Source organism: Microcaecilia unicolor, chromosome 2, assembly GCF_901765095.1.
Source record: "Microcaecilia unicolor chromosome 2, aMicUni1.1, whole genome shotgun sequence".
Lineage (NCBI taxonomy): Eukaryota > Metazoa > Chordata > Amphibia > Gymnophiona > Siphonopidae > Microcaecilia > Microcaecilia unicolor.
This window is the reverse complement of record NC_044032.1, coordinates 493,213,945-493,236,096: the sequence shown is the minus strand read 5'-3', so window position 1 is coordinate 493,236,096 and position 22,152 is coordinate 493,213,945. Positions and strand designations below refer to the sequence as shown.

Below are 22,152 nucleotides of genomic sequence, written 5' to 3'. Positions count from 1 at the left end.
ACTCACAAGGTGGGAGGGTGGAGAGATCAGATTGTGGGGAAGGGATAGAAAATAGATGGGGAGAGATACCGGACCTAAGGAGAAGGGGAGAGATGCCAGACTGGGGGGGGGGGGGGGTGAGAAGAGTGTCAGTAGAGAGAGAGGGAGATATGCAGGAAGAAGGGAGTGTGTGGAGAGAAACTAGGCGTGGGGAGGAACAGAAACAGAGACACGGCAAAGAAATGTTGGACTGGGAAAAAGCATAGGGAAAGAGACACAGAGGGCATTGCTGGATAGAAGGGAATGGAAAAGAAGAGGAGAAAGGGAGGAAATGCTGCATATAGATGAGGGAAAGGGAAAGGAAAAGGAAGGAAGAGGGAGGAGATGAAAATGAAGAGGAGAGGAAAAGAAGAGCGGAGAGAAGATGCTGAACAAATGAGGGAGGGGATAGGAAGAGGAAGGGAAGAGAGAGGGAGAAATAGAAGGGAAGAGATGGAAAACTAGATAAATCTTGCAGAAAGAACTGAAACTATCTAGTTATTTCTTGCCTTTGATAAACAAATCTACTATCTGCCCTTTAAAAAGAGACAAACTGCTGTGTGCGGTGTCACCTGTAGAAGACTTAATGCAGGTTTAGAGACGATATCTCCTGATAGTTTCAATATATGAGTTACTGGAAACATTTCAAGAGGTGATAAAAACCTGAGCAACACTCCTGGTATGCTTTTCACGTATAGAACAATTTTGTTCATGGGTCAAAAACTGTGTTTTCCTGATCTGGATAAAGAAATGCAGTGCAGGCAAAAGCCTTTTTTAGACCTTCGCCCTCACATGATACAAAATGGGGAATTTTTTTTCTCTGTTTTTCTGTAAAATGGTGAAATTTCAAAATGTTAGTTATGGGTACTGGGATTTAATATACTGCTTTTCTGTGGTACAATCAAAGTAATTTACATGTATTATATGAAGGCACTTTCTTTGTCTCTAGTAGGCTCATAATCTGGGGCAATGGAAGGTTAAGTGATTTGCACAGCACAAGTAGCTGCAGTGGGAATTGAACCCAGCTCCCCAGCCCACTGCACTAACGACTAGGCTACTGCTCCACTCCACTTTTTGATCCACAACATCTTAAACTGTTTCTAGATAATGTTTCCTATACAGCTAGGTAGTATGCCCCCTATGTCGTGGCCCCACATAGGTTGGCTTTCCTTCTGACCTTTTGAACTACTACTATTAATCATTTCTATAGCGCTACTAGACATACGCAGTGCTGTACACTTTATATGCAGGTACTTTCTCTGTCCCGGCTCACAATCTAAGGGGGTCTTTTACACAGATTAGCTCAAGTTATCTGCACCAGGGCCCATTTTATTCCTATTGGCCCTGCTGCAAATAACTCAAGCTAACCTTTAGTAAAAGACCCCCTTAAGTTTTGTTTTTTGTACCTGGGCAATGGAGGGTTAAGTGACTTGCCCAAGGTCACAAGGAGCTGCAGTGAGAATCGATCAAAGCCTGCTGCACTAACCATTAGGCTACTCCTCCACTCCTGACTTAAAAATCAATTAAGATTACTGTCTTATGGCAAAGCCATTCTTTTTTGGGAACTCTTCCTTTCAGTTCAACAGTAGATCAAAAAAATAAATAAATAAAAACTAACTTAAGTCATGAAAGACTTCCATCTCCTGTTCCACCCTCAGAGAGGCAAAAATATGCCTTTGCTTTTAGAAATTTAATTAAAAGGTTTTTGCTTTTTGGCAGCATGTGCAATCCACAAGGTCTTATTTTTATACTGTGATTCTATCAACAAATACATTCTTGAATCAGGAAAGGGACAGAATTATACACAACAATCTTGTCAACCAGTACTACTTTCAATCCGTGAGAACAAAGCACATTCTTTAAAAAGCTGTTTTTCTGTAAACCACATATGATGGCCCCTACACTATCTTATATCTTTAGCAACCACATTTCTATTGTTTTTTTATAGGTTTAAAAAGAAAACAAAACAACTGTCAGTGTATCATGAAACTAAAATCTTCTCATTTAGAAGGAACAGTTCATAAATGCAGTGGTTCCCAAATGTTTAATGCTGCATCACAATTGTACACAGGTACCTAAGAACTGAAATACTGGGTCAGAACAAATGTCCACCTAGTTGAATATCCTGCTTATAGCAGTAGCCAATCCAGGCCACAAATACCTGTCAGAGCCTCAAAAGGAAGCAAGATTCCATGCTACTTACCTCTAGGGATAAGCAATGGCTTTTCCCAGGTCTACCTTAAACAATGGTATAGGATGTTTCCTCTAGGAATTTGACCAAACCTTTTATAAACACAACTATGCTAACTCCTTTTACCACATCCTCTGGCAATGAGCTGTACAGCTTAACCATGTACTGAGTGAAAAATTATTTTCTGCTGCTTGTTTTGTAGGTATCATTATGTAACTTCATGGCATGACCCCTAGTCTTTGAACTTTCTGAAAGACTAAACAAATCAATTTGAATAGATTTGTTCCACTCTACTTAGGATTTTCGAGAGCTCTACCTTATCTCCCTCCTCCCCCACCAGCCATATTTTGTCTACGCAGAACAGCCCTACTCTCTATAGCCCTTCCTCATATAAGAGTTATCTGGGTATTGAGTTCACTTTGTTATTGATGGGGGGACAAAATTCCCCGGCGCGCCGGAGTCCCACCCGTCCTCCGTCATCAGGACCTCACGCCTCCTGGGGCCCCACGGCGCTTCCTGGTGCTCCCTCCCTACCACATCGTTGCGACACTCAGCTTCATTTTTTCCAGCCGCCCTGCATTTAAAAAGTTGCAGCGGTGGCGGCAAAAAAGCAGGCTCGCCTCTTCTTTAAGCCCTTCCCCTTCTTTCAGCATGCACTGATGCAATTTCCGGTTTCCGCGAAGGCAGCACAGTGCACGCTGAGAGAGAAGGGGAAGGGCTTAAAGAAGAGGCGAGCCTGCTTTTTCGCCGCTGCTGCAACTTTTTAAACGAAGGGCAGCTGGAAGGAAGGGAGGGCTGTGGTGGAAAACTGAGGGTAAAGCTGAGGCTGGGAACTGAAACTCGGGGGGGGGGTGAAAAAGGGGGGTAAGTTGGGGCCTGGGGGAAGAGAGAGAAGACAGGGAGCAAAGGAGAATCACTGGGGATGGGTAGGGAGGGCAGGGGAGTGAGGAGAGTTGCTATGGATGGATGGAGGAGAGGGTAGGAGAAATGCTGGACATGGATGGAAGTGAGGGAAGACAGGAAGGAGCGGCACATGGATGGGGGGGATAGGGGAGAGGGCAGAGGACAATCACTGGATGTGAATGAGGGGAGGACAGGGGGGCAAAGGAGAATCACTGGACATCGATGGGAGGGGAAGGTAGGAGAAATACTGGACATGGATGGAAGAGAGGGAAGACAGGAAGGAGATGCACATGGATGGAGGGGAAAGGAGAAATTCTGGATACGGATGGAGGGGAGGGGAGAGTTGAAATGCTGGATATGGATGGAGGAGAGGGAAGAGAGAGGAAGGAGATGCATCCTGATGGAGATGAGGGAAAGGGAAAAGAGGAGAAAAACTGCACATGGCTGGAGAAAATAGGCAAAAGCTGGGTCCACTCTATACCACCCTCCAGTCAAGTCCGCAGAGGACCCAGCTTTTACCTATGGATGTAGGGCAAGAAATGAAGAAAGGAGGAAAGTAAAGAAATAAATGGAAAGGAAACCCTGGAAATGGAGTTAAGGGAGCAGATAGAGAGCAGCAGAATCAGAGACTGGGACCAACATGATCTGAAAAACAGCCACAAGACATCAAAAGGTAGAAAAAAATCATTTTATTTTCATTTTAGTGTTTGGAATATATCCAATTTGAGAATTTACATCTGCTGTCTTATTTTGCAATGTATAGCAATGTTCTGTTTTTCTGGTATTGTGCTGCATGCAGAATCTGTATACTAATTTGGTTTCTGTCATTTTGGGTATACTGGAGCGGGGAGGGGTGGGTGGGCCCCAGCGAACTGGTCTGCACAGCTCCCTGCAGTTGCTAAAGCCGGCCCTGTCCGTCATCGACTGTCTGCCACCAGGCCGGGCCCCCTGCATTGAAATCACAGCGCCTCTCACCTCCGTGTGAAAGCGCTGCAGGCAGCAGCAGATCGCCTCCCTTCGGGCTTCCTTCCCTCTTTGTGTCCCGCCCTCACGGAAGTTATGTCAGATGAGGGCGGGACACAGGGAGGGAAGGCGGCCCGAAGGAGGGAGGCGATCTGCTGCTGCCTGCAGCGCTTTCACATGGAGGTGAGAGGTGCTGTGATTTCAATGCAGGGGCCCAGCCCGGTGGCGGGCGGAGGGGGAGCGACGGCGGGCGGAGGGGGAGCGACGGCGACCTCGGGGGGGGGGGGGGGGGCCCGGGGGTGGCCTTGTCCCGGCCCTGGTCCAGTCTCTCGGCGGCCCTGCAGGCAGTTGCCTTGGCACAGCATTGTATTCCTGAGTATTATATTATTTTAGCTAATTTTAGCAAACTGCATACTTTTTGTTAAAACCTGAATTGCATTCTGAGCTAAGTCTGAGTAAAAGCCAGATTCTTCACATTCCTTTCCATCTGATAAAGAAAGAGGTCTCAGCCAGAAAACAGTTTTCCCCTACATGGTCAGGGATTTCCCTATTGGCTGATAGCCAGCCTGGGGTGGTCAGAGCTGAGGTATATCCTTGAGTGCCTTTGTCTCCTTTGGAGCTCCTTTTTCCCTTGACTCTCTGCCTTTTTATTTATTCAACTGACATCTCTTTTGTTGGGACTGTGGGTCTTTTTTCATGCAAAGGAAGCTCAACAGCTAGGCAGAGCTCTAAAGACAGACAGGAAGGATTCTTTGAGTTTGCTGTTCCTATATGCTACTGGTTCCTGGCTTCTGACTTGTATGCTGTATTCATGATTCCTGACAACTGTGCTAACCTTAATCCTGTGAGATACATCGATCTACAATATGCAAATAAAAGTAAAGTTATTTAACTATATTTTTTTTGTTACATTTGTACCCCGCGCTTTCCCACTCATGGCAGGCTCAGTGCGGCTGTCTGAGTGATCTGCACATATCTCTGGGAAACTTAAAAAACTGTAACAGCCACAGAGAGACAGTATAGACTGCAAGCAGTAAACAGCTAACAGAGGGCTGCCTCAGACCCAGAGTGGGCAGGAAGGACAGGCTGTAGCTGAGAGCTTCTAGTAGAGGCTGTCTAGCTGGCAGGCTGTAGAGTCTGTGAGTTAGTTGCGCACAGAGCTCACAGTGTAGGCAGCTGCCTAGGAGCTTGCATCAGTTATGAAATGCCATCACCATCCCACTTCTCTCCAACCCCACCTAGCATCATCTTCCTTCTCCTACCTCACTGTAACACCTGGCATCATCATTTCCTTCCACTTCATCACAAGCCCTGCTGTCAATACTTTCCCTTCCATCCCCCTTCCCCTGGCAGCAGCACCATCTTTCCTGTCCTCTCACCCATCTGGAATTAATACAATCTTCTTTTCAACCCTCTAGATGGCCACCTGTTGCCAATAGGGCATGCAGTTTCTCACTTTCTGCTACCTCTATTTCTGTGAGCTTCATCCTGAAGTTGGAACTGTAGTTCACTGTGCAGTTCAGACTTCACGTGGTGGCTGACAGAGGAGGCGGCAGTAAAAGTAGTAAAAAGCACTCCTGACTCCCCCTACTGGTGGGACAACAAAGTACAGGAGGAGGGGGGGAGTTAGAGCAAGACTTTGCCTGTGCGAGCATTCATATTTTCGCAGCACACCAGTTGCTAGAAAAGTCATGTTTTATAGTTGTTATTATGCTGTTGTTAAGTCTCCCTATATACAAGTATCAAGCAGCGAACAACTTTTGGGAGCTGCTGCAAATGTCATAATTTCCATGGAAAGCCCTGAGCAGGGAAAGCTGCCAGCATCATCCCCAGCCATTCAAGACAGTAGCTCAATTCTTTATAGGACAATTTTCAAAAGTTAAAGGCTGGTGATTATAATTATTCTCTTAAACATGCTGCATTCTTATTCCTTGTGTTATATTTTAACAATAATAGTTCCTTATGGGAGTCTCTTCCATACATATGTAATCTCATCTTACTTCTTTTTTGTCATGTGCAGGGACTCGGCTAAAATATTCACAGGCTTGCCAAAACAAAATATTCTCTTCACTGAACTCCTTCTTCAAAAATTCCTAAAAATGGGGAAAAAAAGTAAGAATTACAACTGCAAGAAAGAAATGTTTGTGATAAATTATAAATTTGCTTAGATTTTTATAGAACAATATAGTTTATAGCTTTCAATCTGCCAAGTTTTCAATGTCTAATATTTACTTTTCAGTTCAACAAGACATATTTCTAAGCAGAATACATTTTCCACACTGCCTGACTTTCAACTGGTCCAGATTCAGAGCTGCTCAGTGATGAAAAATGTAGGAAAAAAAAACATTAGGCCACTTCTGGCTTTCTGATCCCCTTCCTTCTGTCTCTATGCAGTTTGGTACCTGGTATGCTGATTTCACAGGACAAAACAGAAATAGTTAATGTCTCCCTCCAGAAACTCTCTGAACAGTGCTATAGATTTGTAACTACTGAACTCTGAATTAACATGAGCAGCAGAAAATGTAAACACTGGGAAAGAAAGAAAAAGTTGCTTAACTGAAGTAGGTATTCTCCACCAACAGCAGAATTAATTAGATACAAGTGGAACCAGGAAGGAACAGCTCTTTCAGATTTCAGTTTATTTGATATACCACAAACAGATGCTGTGTTAGATGTTAACTTGCATCTAAAGCAGCAAAATAAATGAGGACCACATAAAGCAGCAAAATAAATGAGGACCACATGATGCGCTCACATATCCTGCAGTAACTCTGGAATCTGCGTGTTTCCAGGTTTATTAAATGTTTGCTACACTGCCCATCAAGAAAATTTTCTGCGTGGTTTACAATGCTAATATGATCATATAAGTGTAGGTACAGTGTGTAGATGAAAGACTTGGTGGTGAGGGAAAAATTAAGGGAAGAACTACAATTTATGATAGGAAAAGTAAGGAGGAGGGTAATATGGGAAGGGGAAGAGGGAGTAAGTGATATAGCCTGCAGACTCATGCTGGGAATAATCTCATGGAACACCCTGTATGAAAAGGGTGAAGATTGAGAGTTTTAAGCAGAAGCATCGTTAAATTTCAAATCAGATCTGAATTTGTCTCAAGAGGTCTGTGTGCACAGAGAGAGAGAGTCAATCCATTCCAGAGGGTAGGGCCTGTGACAGAGAAGAGAGAGAGAGTGATGAGTGGTATCATATTGAATCTGTCTGAAAGAGGGGATTACCAAGTGGTGTTGTGATGATCTGAAAGCATAAGGTGCATTGGTATCAGTAAAAAAGATAGAAAAAGTGGAAGACCTGTGCTTTGAATCTTAAATACTAGTAAAAGGATTTTTATAAATTATTCTGAGAGAGGGGCCTACAATTAGTGTGCACACTAACCATGTAGGCGCCTATAAGGATATTATAGGAGCATACAATGGTAACGCGCGTACATCTTCAATGCACGTTAAAAATGCTAACGCGCCTATAATGCAGTTTAGTAAACAGGGCCCTAAGTTTGCTGTCCAGTATTACTTCCAGTACCCGTAAAGGAAGAACTAGCTGAACCTGGCTGCCACAAAGAAGGATTAGAGATGAGTGTTATATCAGAAAATAATAGAGCTTTGAATTTATCAGGGTTTAGCTTTAGTCCATTGTTAGCTTTAGTCCATTGTCAGTTAGCCAGCACACAAGTTGTGATAGTCTGTCATTGATATTATGGATGCGCTGCATGTCGGAAGGATCAACAGGAAAAAGGATCTCAATGATAGCTACATACATGTACGCTATAAAACCTATGGATTGTATGGGGTTAATAGTTGCACCATAAAGATGTTAAAGTGTGGGAGCTAAAATGGATCCCTGAGGGATGCCACGGTCAAGTGAGCATGGGTATGAAAATATATTTTGTGGTAGCTCACTGTCAAGCTCATTTTCAAAGCACTTAGCCTCCCAAAGTTCCATAGAAACCTATGGAACTTAGCCTCCCAAAGTGCTTTGAAAATATGCCTCTGTGTATTTTCTGCCTGTCAGATTGAACTGAAATCAATCATATGCTGATCCTGTAATCCCAATGTCATGTAGATAGCTCTTATACAACTTTCGTCAGAGAAGAATTATCATCATCTTCGGAACCAGATGAAATTGAATTTTCTGACTGTCAATAAGATGAAATCCTTTTAATTTATCACATCTTCTTTTTATCAGGCCACTATGGTTTGGAACTCCCTCCCTCTTTCTACTAGACAAATAATTACCAAACATTCAGGAAAGTGGTGAAGACTGTCTTTATTTCGTGAACATCTGCTATTCAAATCATGAAGTTTATCTCATGTGCCTTTGATCTTAAAAAAGAAAAAATTATTGTTTTTAATTGTAATTCCTGGATTGTCCCAGTCTTCTTAACTGTCATCCGCAAAGAGCTGAATAGGCAATTTGCAAATTATAAGAACTGAGGTGTTATGCTATGTAGCCATTGTAGTAAGATGAAGTGACCTTCACAATCAAATGTGGTTGAAAGATCTAAAGAAAGAGGGAGCACTGATTTAGCTTCATCAAGATAATACTGAATAGCTGTGGTGATACCTAGTAATGCTGTTTCTGCACTGTGATGGTGTCTGAAACCAGTCTGGTTTGGGTGGAGGGTATTTGTCTTAAGTTATTAAGCTGAGAGAGGACAATGTTTTCAAGGATCCTAACCCATGAATGGAAGATTGGCAATTGGGCGCTAGTTAGCACAAGTAGAGGGTTCTGATTGATCTTTGGATGAATAGCAGCTGTTTTTCAACGTTCAGGGACATAGCCCTGTGAGAGACTAGCTGCGATCATGAGAATGTAGGGGCACAGAAAGATGAGGAAGGGAGGGGGATAGTTAAACTGGTTAAGGAGCTACTGAGGGAGTTACAAGTGGCTAGGTCTGGCAGTAAACTGCCCAACTTAGTAGTACTGTTTAAGGAGTCTTGTAAGGTAAAATTAGTTCTAACCTGATAATTTTCTTTCCATTAGTCCCTACAGATCAATCCAGAGACTTGTGAGTTATGTCCCTCAACCAGCAGATGAAGATAGAGAGAACTCCGAGATTGGTATATGTGGTCCCGTGTAGCCAGCTCAATCTCAGTATGATTGATACCAAAGCAGTAAAAGGAATCCCTTCATTCAACACGACCCACTCTCCTGCCTCTCCCGGGAGAACATTATCATCAGAGGGAAACCACTTGTACTGCTATTTTGCAGAAAACTACTACTTTTTATTTTTTGTTTTTCTTTTTTAAACTGTCCCATAGACTCAACAGAAGAACCTGAATAGAAGCAAAACAGAACGTCCAGAACCCGAACTACAAAATCAGAAAATAACAATTCCAGGGAGGGCCTCTGGATGGATCTGTAGGGACTAATGGAAAGAAAATTATCAGGTAAGAACTAATTTTACCTTCCATTGCGTCCCCAGATCAATCCAGAGACTTGTGTGATATACCAAAGCAGTCCTCAAGTAGGGTGGGCCCCACGTACCCCCCGAGGTCAACACCAATACCCCGAAGGCTGCGTCCTGACACGCTGCCACATCCAACCGGTAATGCTTCAAGAATGTATGTACCGATGCCCAGGTAGCCGCTCTGCAAATGTCTTACCGATGCCCAGGTAGCCGCTCTGCAAATGTCTTCCAACGGCACCAGATGAGCCTCTGCGAAGAATGTAGCTTGAGCCCTAGTAGAATGTGCTTTCACCCGAAGAGGAGGAATCTTCCCCATGCCAAACTAATCGCTTCCCGGAGCCACCAGGCCACCGTGACCTTAGAAGCTATCGCCCCTTTATTGTGCCCCGTAAACAGCACAGATGATCCGAACGACGGGAGGAGTTTGTGGCCTCCAAATAGTGTAGAAGAATGTGTCGTACATCTAAACAACGCAAGGACCAGAACTCACTAGGGTATTCTTCCCGCTGAAAAGCTGGCAACATCAAGGCCTGACCCAGATAAAAGCGAGACACTACTTTAGGCAAGAAGGAAGGAGTCCAAATGCACACCCCGGCCTCCGAAAAACAGAGGAAGGGATCCCTGCATGACAACGCCTGGAGCTCCGACACCTGTCTTGCCGAGGCCATAGCCACCAAAAACACCACCTTCATTGTAAGGTCCTTCAGGGAAACCTGTCCCAGGGGCTCGAAAGGAGGTTGCTGCATTGCTTGGAGAACCAGGTTCAGATTCCATTCTGGAAGCACCGGCACTCTCAGAGGTCTAATATGATTGACACCCCGCAAAAAACGAACCACGTCCAGATGAGCCGCTACTGAGCGACCACCCAAGCGACCCCTAAAACAGGCTAGAGCCGCCACTTGCACTTTAAGGGTGCTCAAGGAAAGTGCCTTGTCCAGACCTTCCTGCAAAAATGCCAGAATAGATGACAGCGGCGCCAACTCTGCTGAGGTGCCCGCCAATGAACAGCAAGACACAAAGGTGTGCCACACTCTAGCGTAAGCCGATGATGTAGATCATTTCCACGCCTGTAACATCGTGGCAATTATATTTTCGGGATAACCCTTGCGCCAGAGGCGCGACGGTTCAATAGCCACGCCGGAAGCCCAAAGGGGGCAGGATTCTCCATGACTATTGGACCCTGCACCAGAAGATCTCTGTGTTCAGTCACACAGAGGACTGTCGGCAAGCAGCTGAATGAGGTCCGCATACTACGGCCATCTGGGCCAGTCTGGTGCGACCAGAATTACCGGCCCCGGATGGCGAGCAATCCGTCCAATTACGCACCCTATCATGGGCCATGGTGGAAATACATACAGGAGATCCTCCGGCCATGGTTGGAGAAGCGCATCTATGCCCTTGGAGCAGGCCTCTCTGCCCCTGCTGAAGAAGCAGGGTACTTTGGCATTCAAAGAACATGCCATCAGATCGATCAGCGGAACTCCCCAAAGTGACGTGATCTGATCGAACGCTCGCTGGGAGAGCTCCCACTCCCCCGGATCCAGCTGATTCCGGCTGAGGAAGTCCGCTTCGACATTCAACACCGCCGCAACGTGCGCCACTGACAGGATCGAGAGATGCTTCTCTGCCCACAGACAAAGGGAGACCCTCCTTTGCTAGCGGTGCACTCCTGGTGCCCACCTGCCTGTTGACATATGCTACTGCTGTCGCATTGTCGGATAACACCCTGACTGACAGCCCCAGCAGGAAAGCCTCGAAGGCCTGCAGTGCCAGGCGAATGGTTCGTAATTCTAGAATGATTGTCAATGTCACTTCCACCAATAACCAGGTGCCCTGGGCAGTCCGGCCCAGACAGTGAGCACCCCAACCCATTAGACTGGCATCTGTGGTTACCACGATCCACTCCGGTGTTGCAAGGCACATGCCCCTTAGCAGACTCTGTGGCAGCAGCCACCAGCACATCGCAAAGTGCGCCCTCGGAGACCACGGGATTCGAATCGCATACTCCTGGCTGCACTGTTGTCAGAACAGAGCATACAGTTTCGATACAAAAATGCCGCACCCGCAGACACCTGTTGACCCACTTGAGATCGAGAACAGGGCGGAAGGATCTGCCTTTTTTGGGGACCATGAAGTAGATGGAGTAGCGACCCTGCCCCTTCTCAGCGGGCAGTACTGGGACAACTGCTCCCAGACATACCAGCTCGGACAGAGTGTCCTGAATCGCCACTCGCTTGACAGCAGCCTTGCAGGGGGATTCTAGGAAAAATTCTGACAAGGGACGAGCGAATTCGAGCTTCTAGCCATCTTAAATAACATCCAAGACCCATTCATCTGAAGTGACCCCTGGCCCACTACTCCCAAAAAAGGGACAGACGACCCCCAATAACCGGAAGGCGATGTGCCAGGGCCCCATCATTGTGCCCCTCTACTTCCTTGCTGTCCTCTGGGCCCCGAGGCAACTGCTCGCCTGTTATCCTGAAAGGACTGCTGCTTCTGCTGAAAGCAAGGCCGTTGGAAGGTGCCAGCCCACGCAGGCTTGAAGCGCTTAGCCTCCCGAAAACGAGGACGAACAGACCTACATGCTGCCTTACTTTGGTCTCCCGGCAGCCACTGACCCTTAGAGTCCCCCTAGCTCTTTCACAATCTGAGCGAGGACATCACCAAAGAGGAGCTTACCCCTAAAGGGTAACCTTGCCAAGCGAGACTTGGAGGCAACATCCGCTGCCCAATGTCTCAGCCATACCCACCGGCGGGCTGTCACTGTCAGAGACATCTCCTTAGCCAAAGCCCAAAGAATATCATACAGCAAATCTGCCAGGTAGGCTAACCCAGACTCCAAAGCTGGTAGGCAATCAATGTTCCTCCAAAGAGGAAGCCTTCTGGACACAGGAGAGACAAGCTCGTGCCGGTTAAAAACCACAGAAAGATGCCTACAGGGCCAAAGAGGCTACTTCAAAGCCTGACTTCAGGGCCGCCTCTAACTTTCCATCCTGATGGTTTCGAAGAGCCGTTCCTCCTTCCACCGGTAAGGGGGTCTTTTTCGTGACTGCCATAATTAAGGAATCCACCACCGGCATACGCAGTGAGTCCAAATCCTCCAAGCGCAGCGGACAAAGCCGTGCCATGGCCCGCGGCACCCGCAGGCTAGACTCTGGGGTATCCCACTGCGCCGCAATGAGCACCCTCATGGCCTTGTGGATATGAAATGCCTTAGACAGACCTCTGGTACCCATCATAATGGAAGGGGTAGTGACCGCAGGAGGCGCCGAATCCGGCAAAAAGATGTGTAACACCTCTAATGCCTGCACTATAAAAGCAGGGAGCTCCTCCCTGCGGAAAACGCGTACCGCCGTTGGGTCATCTCCTTCACCCGGCGGCAGCTCCCCCTCCTCCAGCCCTTCAGGGGCAGCCAGCAGGGAGTCCCCCGAGAGCTGGCCCTCCTCTGGATCCGAAGGACCAGAAAAATCCTCTTCCATGCGAGGCAGCTCCAAACGAGGCCTCTTAGGGAGACTGGGGCATGACAGGCTGGGGACTCTGAGGACCAGGCAACAGAGCCTCTGAAGCTGACTACTTCAACAAAAAAGCCCTGTGCATAAGAAGCACAAACTCTGGGGAAAATGTTGACCCCCCCGTCACAGCCTCTCCTGAAGGAGCACCCACAGCACTCACCTCCTCCAACACTGGATTCAAGGCAGACTGCATGGGCAGCAAAGATGGCGCGGCCAGAGGTGTGCATCGGGCCTGTCAGCTGATTTGCCGCCAAAGACGGGAGAGCGGCGTCGGAGCCTTCCTCAGCTGGCGAACGCACCGGCGGCTCCCAGCTCTGTTTCCTGCCCTGGGACCCAGCCTTAGCACACTCCTCGCACATCCCCGACGCTGCCCTTCTGCTACCACAGTGCGAACAGTGTTTCGCTGATTCTGATGGAGCCAACATGCCCGACTCCCGAAGTGGAGCTAAACCAGCCTCCCCATGCGCTCCGAATATGCCCCGGTTCAGCGCTCTTCTAATCAGCCCAAAGGAGCAGCCTGCACAAAGCGTGAATGCTTTTTTTTTCTTTTTTCAACTGGAAGAGAGGCAGGAGAGAGCTGATTCAGGCACACTCTGACTGCACGCCAATGCGCCCAAAGGACTGGCTAGTGAGACTGGCAGGGGGAGGAGGGGAGGGACCTGGCCCCACCAGGTATCCCCAACCACACTAAATGGTACCTCAACCCCACAAGAAGATTCAACACCCCCCGAGGGAACGGGATAGGAGTCAGATTAATCTGGAGCTGCACAGGTATGTCCCTCCACCTGCTAGATAGAGAGAATACTGAGACTGAGCTGGCTGCACAGGATCACATATACTAATCTCGGAGTTCTTTCTATCTCCATCTGCTGGTTGAGGGACATAACCCACAAGTCTCTGGATTGATCTGGGGACGCAATGGAAAGTTGTCACTTTTTCTGGAAAAAAAATGATAGAAGGGCAGTTCAGGAGTCAATGGAAACAGAGCATGTTGTTAGAGATTTAAGAATGGCATAAAAGGCTGAGGTATTGGAAGCCCTAGATATCTGTCTTGTGTAGTATTTCCTCTTAGCCTCCAAGATGTAGGATTTATACAAGCGTGCATTTTCTGGAGACAGAAGTGTGATGATGTCTCCACTGGCTTTCAGTGTGATGGAGTTGACGTTGCAGGAATTTTAGTTATGCGTTGTACCAAGGATCTTTCTGTACCAAAGAGCACCAGTGAGAAATGGGAGCAGACACTTTATTATAGGCTTTCTTATGAGCAATATCCCAACACAAAGCCTGATCAGGAAGAGGAGGCCCAAAAAAGGTGCTGTAATCTAGTTCAAGGTTTTGTTTGAGGGATTAGGATGTGAACTTACTAAGATCTCAATATGTATAACTCTGAATTGGTTGTTTAGAAAGGTTTAATGTTGGTGCAAGAAAAGTTGATTGGATAGTGATCAGTCCACAGCAAAAGGGTCACAGAAAAGGAACTAACATTAATGGTAGATTGATAAGATAGTAAGACTGAGTGGGACCTACAGTGTATTTAAGTCTGTCAAATAGGTTGGATGGCTTAGATCTAAGACTAATGAGATCTGAAGCATAAAGTGCGATTGGATCAGATCATCAGAATTTTTATTTATTTATTAGGCTTTATTTACCGCCTTTTTGAAGGAATTCACTCAAGGCAGTGTACGGTAAGAATAGATCAACATGAGCAATAGGCAATTAAAGCAGTAAAAATATTCAAATAACAATACAAAGTATGGCATAGTATACTACTTACAATGTCAACAAAATACGTAATAGAACATTTTAATTGACAGTGAAGGGTAACGCAAAGATGTAACATATAGATAGGTAAGAGAGTAAGAAGAGTTAGAAAGTAAGGTGACTGATTTAAAGAAAGTTGCACATGAGGTCAGAGAGATGGTTAAATATTATCTCAGTTAGGGTAGGAGTGGATAAACATGTCCTGCTGCAGTATATGCGGCCCGAGTCACTCCTTGTGTGTGTGAGTGAGACTAACAAGTTAGTTACTTCTTCCATTAAAGGCCTGGTTGAAGAGCCAAGGTTTCACCTGCTTTCTGAAGTAGAGGTAGTCTTGTGTTAAGCGGAGCCTTTCAGGAAGTACATTCCAGAGTGTGGGGGCTACTCCGGAGAAGGCTCGCTTGCGGGTATCACATTGAGGCATATTTTCAAAGCACTTAGCCTTCCAAAGTTCCATAGGTTTCTATGGAACTTTGGAAGGCTAAGTGCTTTGAAAATATGCCTCATTGTGTAATGTCTTTTGGAAAGGGTGTGGTTAGTGATAGTCCTTGAGAGGACCTTAGTGTCCTTGGCAGTGTGTAGAGGATCATCCTATTCTTCAGGTACTTAAGGCCATTTCCTTTGAGGGCCTTGAAGATCAGATATAGAGTTTTAAATTTAGCCCTGTATTGTACTGGAAGCCAATGAAGTTTTTGCAAAAATGGTGTGATGTGGTCATGTCACTAGCAACCTTCTATGAGTCTTGCTGCTACATTCTGAATTGACTGGAACTGGTGCAGGCCCTTTGTAGCCAGATTATTGTATAGTGCATTGCAGTAATCCAGTCTTGATGTTATCATGCATGCACAACTGGGATAAGATTTACGTTCTTGATGTAAGGAGAAAGGCAGTGTAGCTGTCACAAACAGTAGAAGCAGCTCTTGAAGGTTTGGGGAATCAGAGTAAGTGTTGAATCTAACTGTATTCCAAGGTTCCTGACTTGTGATTTGAGGGAGAGTTCATACTTCTCAAAAGGGATTTTGATGTCAGGTATGTATCCACTTATGTTAGGGACCCAGAGAAATTCGGTTTTACTTGGATTCAGGCAAAGTTTGTTGTGCTTAGCCCATTTTTGAATTGATGTCATACAGGTAATCAGTTTATTCAAGGCTGTAAGTAAGTCAGGTTCAATGGGTATGAGTAGCTGCACATCATCCGCATAGATGTAGAACTGAGTGTCCATTGACAATCAGATCAGCTAGTGGCTTAAGGTAGATATTGAACAGCATAGGTGACACTATCTATCCTTGTGGTACCCCGCAGGTCAGTGTCCATGGTGGTGATGAGTTGCTGCCAAACATTATGGATTGTAGCCTGTCAGATAGGATCTGAACCAGACAAGTACTGTTCCATTGATACCTGTTTCTATCAGTCATGCTAGTATGATATCATGATCCACAGTGTCAAAAGCTGCTGAGACATCTAGCAGTACTAACATCGAGGCAAATCCCTTGTTTCGGTTTCTGAGAAGATCATCTAGTAGGGTTACGTGGACCATTTCTGCTCCATAATTGGGTCTGAATCCAGATTGACATGGATCTAGCCAATCTCCTAGGATAGCAGGGTTGCAGCCATGTAAGCAGTGGTCAGTAAGCATATTTTGTAGAAGCCGAAAGGAATGAGCACAAGGGGGAAGAGGGTGATATAGCAGATAGAAGTCTATAGCAGGTGTAATCTGGAGACGAAAGGTCAGTGATTCTAGACAGGAATCAGAGTGAGAGGATAATAGCTTAAACCTGTATCAAGTTGAACAAGGTACTATAAGGCCCTCATCTTTCCAAGCTTGGCAGTTACGTAAAGGTGGAAAATCCTGGAAGAGCTGATTGATTGATATATGCCATGTCTGCACATGCTAACCATACACTAAAATGTTTTCTAATTTTTTTTTGAGGGGGAGTCATGGGCAGAAAGTGGGCATTCCTGGATAAACAGTTATTGCATTCACATTGTCACATGCTAACTAGTTACTGCAGAGATACCATGTGAGCCCTTATTGAATATCTTTAACAAGATATACCACGAAGTCCAACAAATATGAACTCTTTCACACATACCTAATATAGTCTTTACCATTTGCTTGTTATATTAATTCATGCTCTATCATTATCATGTTACTATAATACTAAATGTTTATTTCTTATATATCTCCACTATTCATGATGTATTGTAAGCCACATTGAGCCTGCAAAGAGGTGGGAAAATGTGGGATACAAATGCAATAAATAAATAAATGTTCACGAGCCAATTTTTTAAAATAACCATGCTTCAATGGCAACACTGGCGAATGACCATTAATGCAAAAAATAAATAAAATCGAAAACAGCCATTTTTATGGCCACAGTAAAACACATCTTGTAGGTGATAATGGCTCCTTCGTTATCCGTGTGCTAACCAGTTAGTGCATCTACATTACCATGCAATAACTGGTTAGTGCAGGAATGTCCACTCTCCGCCCTGATACCTCCCCAGAAAAATTTTAGAAACATTTTTTAGCATACGCAGATTTTAGAGTTACCGCAGAACACCTGAGTCAGCGGTACTCCATTTTTGGCTGTGTTAACCCTGGTGCCTAATGTAGCTTAGTAAAAAAAACCTTAATTAGCAACAATAAAGGATTATATAATATCTAATTTCTTAAAATGTGTGGTTGCCAAGATTCAGGAAACTTTATTCTGAGATTAAAGTTTAAGACAATACTTTCACCAACATCAGTGCCAAAAAAAAAAAAAGAAAAAGAAATGCTTCCCAGGTATGGGTACAGTCAAAAATTACTTACAGAGAAATATCTAACGCCAACAGGATCCTGAAGAAGCCGCTCAAAAGATACTGCCCAGCTTGCTACTTTTCGTTCTCGAAGCCTCCTGCAACTCTGCACACTAGGAAGGCTGGCATTGCTGCTGAGGCTGTTGTCACTCACAAAGCCTTTCAAATCTGCATTATTTAGCTCTGTTGAATAAACACACACATAGAACAGGGTTAGTTATTATGGTCTCTGTAAGCTGCTGTCTTTTGTACTCTCCTTTGATTTCTACTTTATTTATTTCTTTATTAGGAATTATTTGCCACTTTTTTTAAGAAATTCACACAAGGAAGTGCATGACAATCTATTAAACAAGGCCCCATGCAAGATCCTAAGAAACCTGTTTACTAAGCCGCGCTAGTTGCTGTCGGTGTGGTAATGTCGACACAGCCCATTCATTTGGCGTGGCTTAGTAAACAGGGGGGTTTTCTCCAGTAACCCCTTCAAAACATCAGGCTAGTAACCAGAGAGCAGGATGCAGACTCTATCAGTGTCATTTCTAAATGCTTATGAATCATTAATAATCCTATGGTAGAAAGAACAGGGTAACTTCAGCACTCTTAGCCTCAGGCAGAACTATAAGCAAAATTAAACTAAGATGAAGATCTCATGCTTGGCAGCTCACAGCACTAACTACAGGCCTGTTGAACTGGCCCTAGTTTTTCTGCTATCCCATTCTTTCAGAATATTGCTTTGTTAGTCTCCTGGGGGATATATTGAACATGCAGTGGTAAGATTTGCCAACACAAGTAAAAAAACAAAACAAAAAAAACCTCTGGGTATTCAGCAAGTGTCCGAATAGTAACTGCCACTGAATATCAGTTTGTGGTCAGAATTGCAGCTATTTAGATAATGGCAACGTTCAGCCACTAACTGAATAGCCAATCCACATACACTTACAAAAAGGTTTTTTCTGTCCTAAGTTATGTGGATACTTATCCAGATAGTGGTGATCTAGATAAGTGCCTGCTTCTTCCCAGCTCCGCCCATGGACTGCCCCAGCACTTCCAGATACTGATGCAATGGTCAGAGCAAATATATTGGGCTCGACAGGTCTTTTTCAGTTAGCAGGTTCTATAAATGAAGCAGTTAATACCAAAACATTCTTGAATATTTGGGTAATACAGCAATAATTATGATGTTTTTTTCCTGATATTTTGCACCTAAAAGAGATTTGAAGTTTCTGAAAAGCCCTACAACTATTATATGTTGAATGAATCAAGATGATGCTAGCTGAGTAATATTAACCTCTGCAGGTACAATCTAGGCACATTTAAGTATGAATATGGCACAACCAACTAACAATGATCGACTGTTATTGTTTTAGTAGTGGAAACTGCCTAGACCTATACTGTAATAGATTAGGTGGTATAAAAAGTTTTAATTAAACATTAAACAAAAATATTAAACTACTTCTAAGACTGGAATTAGAAAAGGTTCAAAGAACAGCGACCAAAATGATAAAGGGAATGGAACTCCTCTTGTATGAGGAAAGGCTAAAGAGGTTACGGCTCTTCAGCTTGGAAAAGAGACAGGAGATATGATTGAGGTCTACAAAATCCTGAGTGGTGTAGAAGTAAATCGATTTTTTTTTTACTCGTGCCAAAAGTACAAAGACTAGGGGACACTCGAGGAAGTTACATGGAAATACGTTAAAACAAATAGAAGGAAATATTTTTCACTCATCGAATAGTAAAGCTCTGGAACTCTTTGCCAGAGGTGGTGGTACAGTGGTTGGCGTATCTGGGTTTAAAAAAAGGTTTGGACAAATTCCTGGAGGAAAAGTCCATAGTCCGCTATTGAGACAGACATGGGAAGCAACTGCTTGCTCTGGGATTTGTAGCATGGAGTGTTGCCACGATTTGGGTTTCTGTCAGGTACTTCTGACCTGGCTTGGCCACTGTTTGGAAAACAGGATACTGGGCTAGACCCAGTATGGCTACTCTTATGTTCTTATCAAAAAGGAGGGTGTTTATGTTTATTGAGACTTTCTATACTGCCTTTCATATGGATACACCAAAGTAGTTTAACATTAGGTGTATAATATGAACATAATACAAAGAAAATAAGAACTCTATTAAACAAAGGAAAGATAGAGTCAGAGATAACTGTAGGTTACAATATAGACTGCCAACTCCCAGTAAACTAATTAAAGCGGGTTACAAACAACAAAAAGAAAATACACTAGTTAAACATATGATTTCTGAAAAAGACATTGTTCTAAGTTTAATAAGTATAGAACCCCAAAATTATATAAAAGTTGACTGCAAAGAGCTTTTATATTTAACTCCACAAAGCGATGGAAAATAAAGACGCCGAAAGGTGGTAGGTGATAATGGAAAATAGACTTGCTAGATAATCAGGGCAAGAGCCTTCAAATATCTTGTAAACCCAAAAAGCCAACTTAAAAGAAACTCGGGCTTTTATAGGAAGTCAATGCAGTCCTATCAGACACGGTGTGGCATGGTCAAACCATATTTTGCCAAATATTAGATTTGCTGCTGTGTTTTGCAATCTGTAATCTGGCAATAGAGGAAGCAGATAAAAGGCTATATAAAGTAATCTAAATAAGATAAAATTGTAGATTGAACCAAAATAGCTAAATATTTTTCAGTAAACAATGCATTAACATTCAGTTGATGTAATTAAAATAAATAAATAAAAGAATTTACTTCTTTTACCTGAGGTACCAATGATAAAGAGGTGTCTAAATAAATTCTATGAATCTCTGAAACCTTTTCAACCTTCAAAGTTAAACCATCAGGTAATAATAACTCTGTAGGAATTAAGGACCCGGTACGATATAGCCACAAAAGCTTGGTTTTATCTATTCTATTTGAAACTATGCGCAGCATGCTGTTTTTCAATACTTTGTATACAATAAAAAATACAAAATAAAGTAGAAAATATGTCATCCTCAATCAAAATAAGCAAAAACATATTGAATGCGTAAGAGGAGAACTTAACACTCATAGAAGAAAAACCAATACAAAAACTGAACATATATATATCTTAAATAGTGACGAAAGTGGAGAGCACTGGGGGAAACCAGGTTAAGAGGAACTATGGCTGCCTCCTGTCACAACTAGGCCAAGAGTCTATATGTAGCTGATGGGTTAAAAGCTAAAGTAAAAAATTGAGTTTTGAGGTCCGTTTTGAACATTTTGTAGGAAGATTCCTTCCAAAGAGCAATTGGCAGGATGTTGCATAAGGCCAGCAAGGAAAAAGGGAAAATTAGGTTCTTACCTTGGTAATTTTCTATCCTTTAGTCATAGCAGATTAATCCATTACGAGTGGGTTGTGTCCATCAACCAGCAGGGGGAGATAGAGAGCACTGGAAAACCATAGTGCCTCATGGCCAGCTAGCTCCATCTGCCTCTTCAGTATTTGAAGCTTCCAGAGCAGTGTTACACCGCAAAGCATACTAACATGAACTTTCCTCATAGCGGATGAATGCCCCAAAACTGGAGCTATAATTCAAAGGAGGGAATGAACTCATCCTCCTGTAACAGAACAGAAATCCTGAAGACTGTTTTCCAACTTCTCCCAATGAGGGAACATATCTACAGGAAAAACTGCATAAAAGTAACATAAATCACATAATGAACCACTGAGGGAGGGCTCATGGATTCATCTGCTATGACTAAAGGAAAGAAAATTACCAAGGTAAGAACCTAATTTCCCCTTCCTTGTCATCAAGCAGATGAATCCATTACGAGTGGGATGTATCAAAGCAATCCCTAGATAGGGTGGGAACAAGCCACACCATGCGCCAGCACTTGTGCTCCAAAATGTGCATCTCTCCTGGCAGCCACATCCAGCCTGTAATGTCGGGCAAACGAGAGCTTAGAAGCCCAAGTAGCTGCACTACATATCTCTTGAAGAGAGAGTGCTCCAGTTTCAGCCCAAGAAGAGCAAATCGCTCTTGTGGAATGTGCCTTAAAGGCTTCAGGCGGAGGCCGGCCAGATAGCAGATATGCTGAAAAGATAGCTTCTTTGAGCCAACGGGCTATAGTGGCCTTAGACGCTGGAGACCCTCTGCGCGAACCTGACAAAAGAACAAAAAGATGGTCAGAGGTCCTGAAGGCATTTGACATGCGCAGATATTGCAACAGAGCCCTTCGCAAATCCAGAAAGTGCAACTGCCCATACGTTTCCGTAAACTCCTCTTTAGAAAAGGAGGGCAGGAAAATAGGCTGGTTTAGGTGAAACGCTGAAATCACCTTAGGAATGAAGGAAGGCAACGTACGTACCACTACTCCGGACTCCGAGAATTACAGAAATGGGTCTCGACAGGACAGCGCCTGGAGCTCAGATACCCGTCTCGCCGATGTCACAGCCACCAAAAAGACTGTCTTTAAGGTCACATCCTTCTCCGAAGCTCACCTATGCGGCTCGAAGGGTGAACACTGAAGGGCCTTTAAAACTAACCCCAGGTTCCAGGCCGGACACGGAGCCCGCATGGGAGGATGGAGCCGAAGCACCCCTCTAAGAAACCATGTCACATCCGGGCAAGCAGCCAGAGAGAGGCCAGCGACCTTCCCTCGAA

At 44.3% G+C, this 22,152-nt stretch overlaps 1 protein-coding gene across 1 annotated transcript in view; it reads right to left on the bottom strand.

Annotated features, from left to right (window-relative positions):
- RGS12 (regulator of G protein signaling 12) overlaps positions 1-22,152 on the bottom strand; it is a 331,188-nt gene that overhangs the window by 127,983 nt on the left and 181,053 nt on the right. Inside the window, exons 5-6 of the mRNA XM_030191139.1 lie at positions 17,580-17,749; positions 6,076-6,168 (exon numbers count right to left, since the gene is read on the bottom strand). Coding sequence (XP_030046999.1) covers positions 6,076-6,168; positions 17,580-17,749 — 263 coding nt within the window. The remainder of the gene's footprint in view (positions 1-6,075; positions 6,169-17,579; positions 17,750-22,152) is intronic.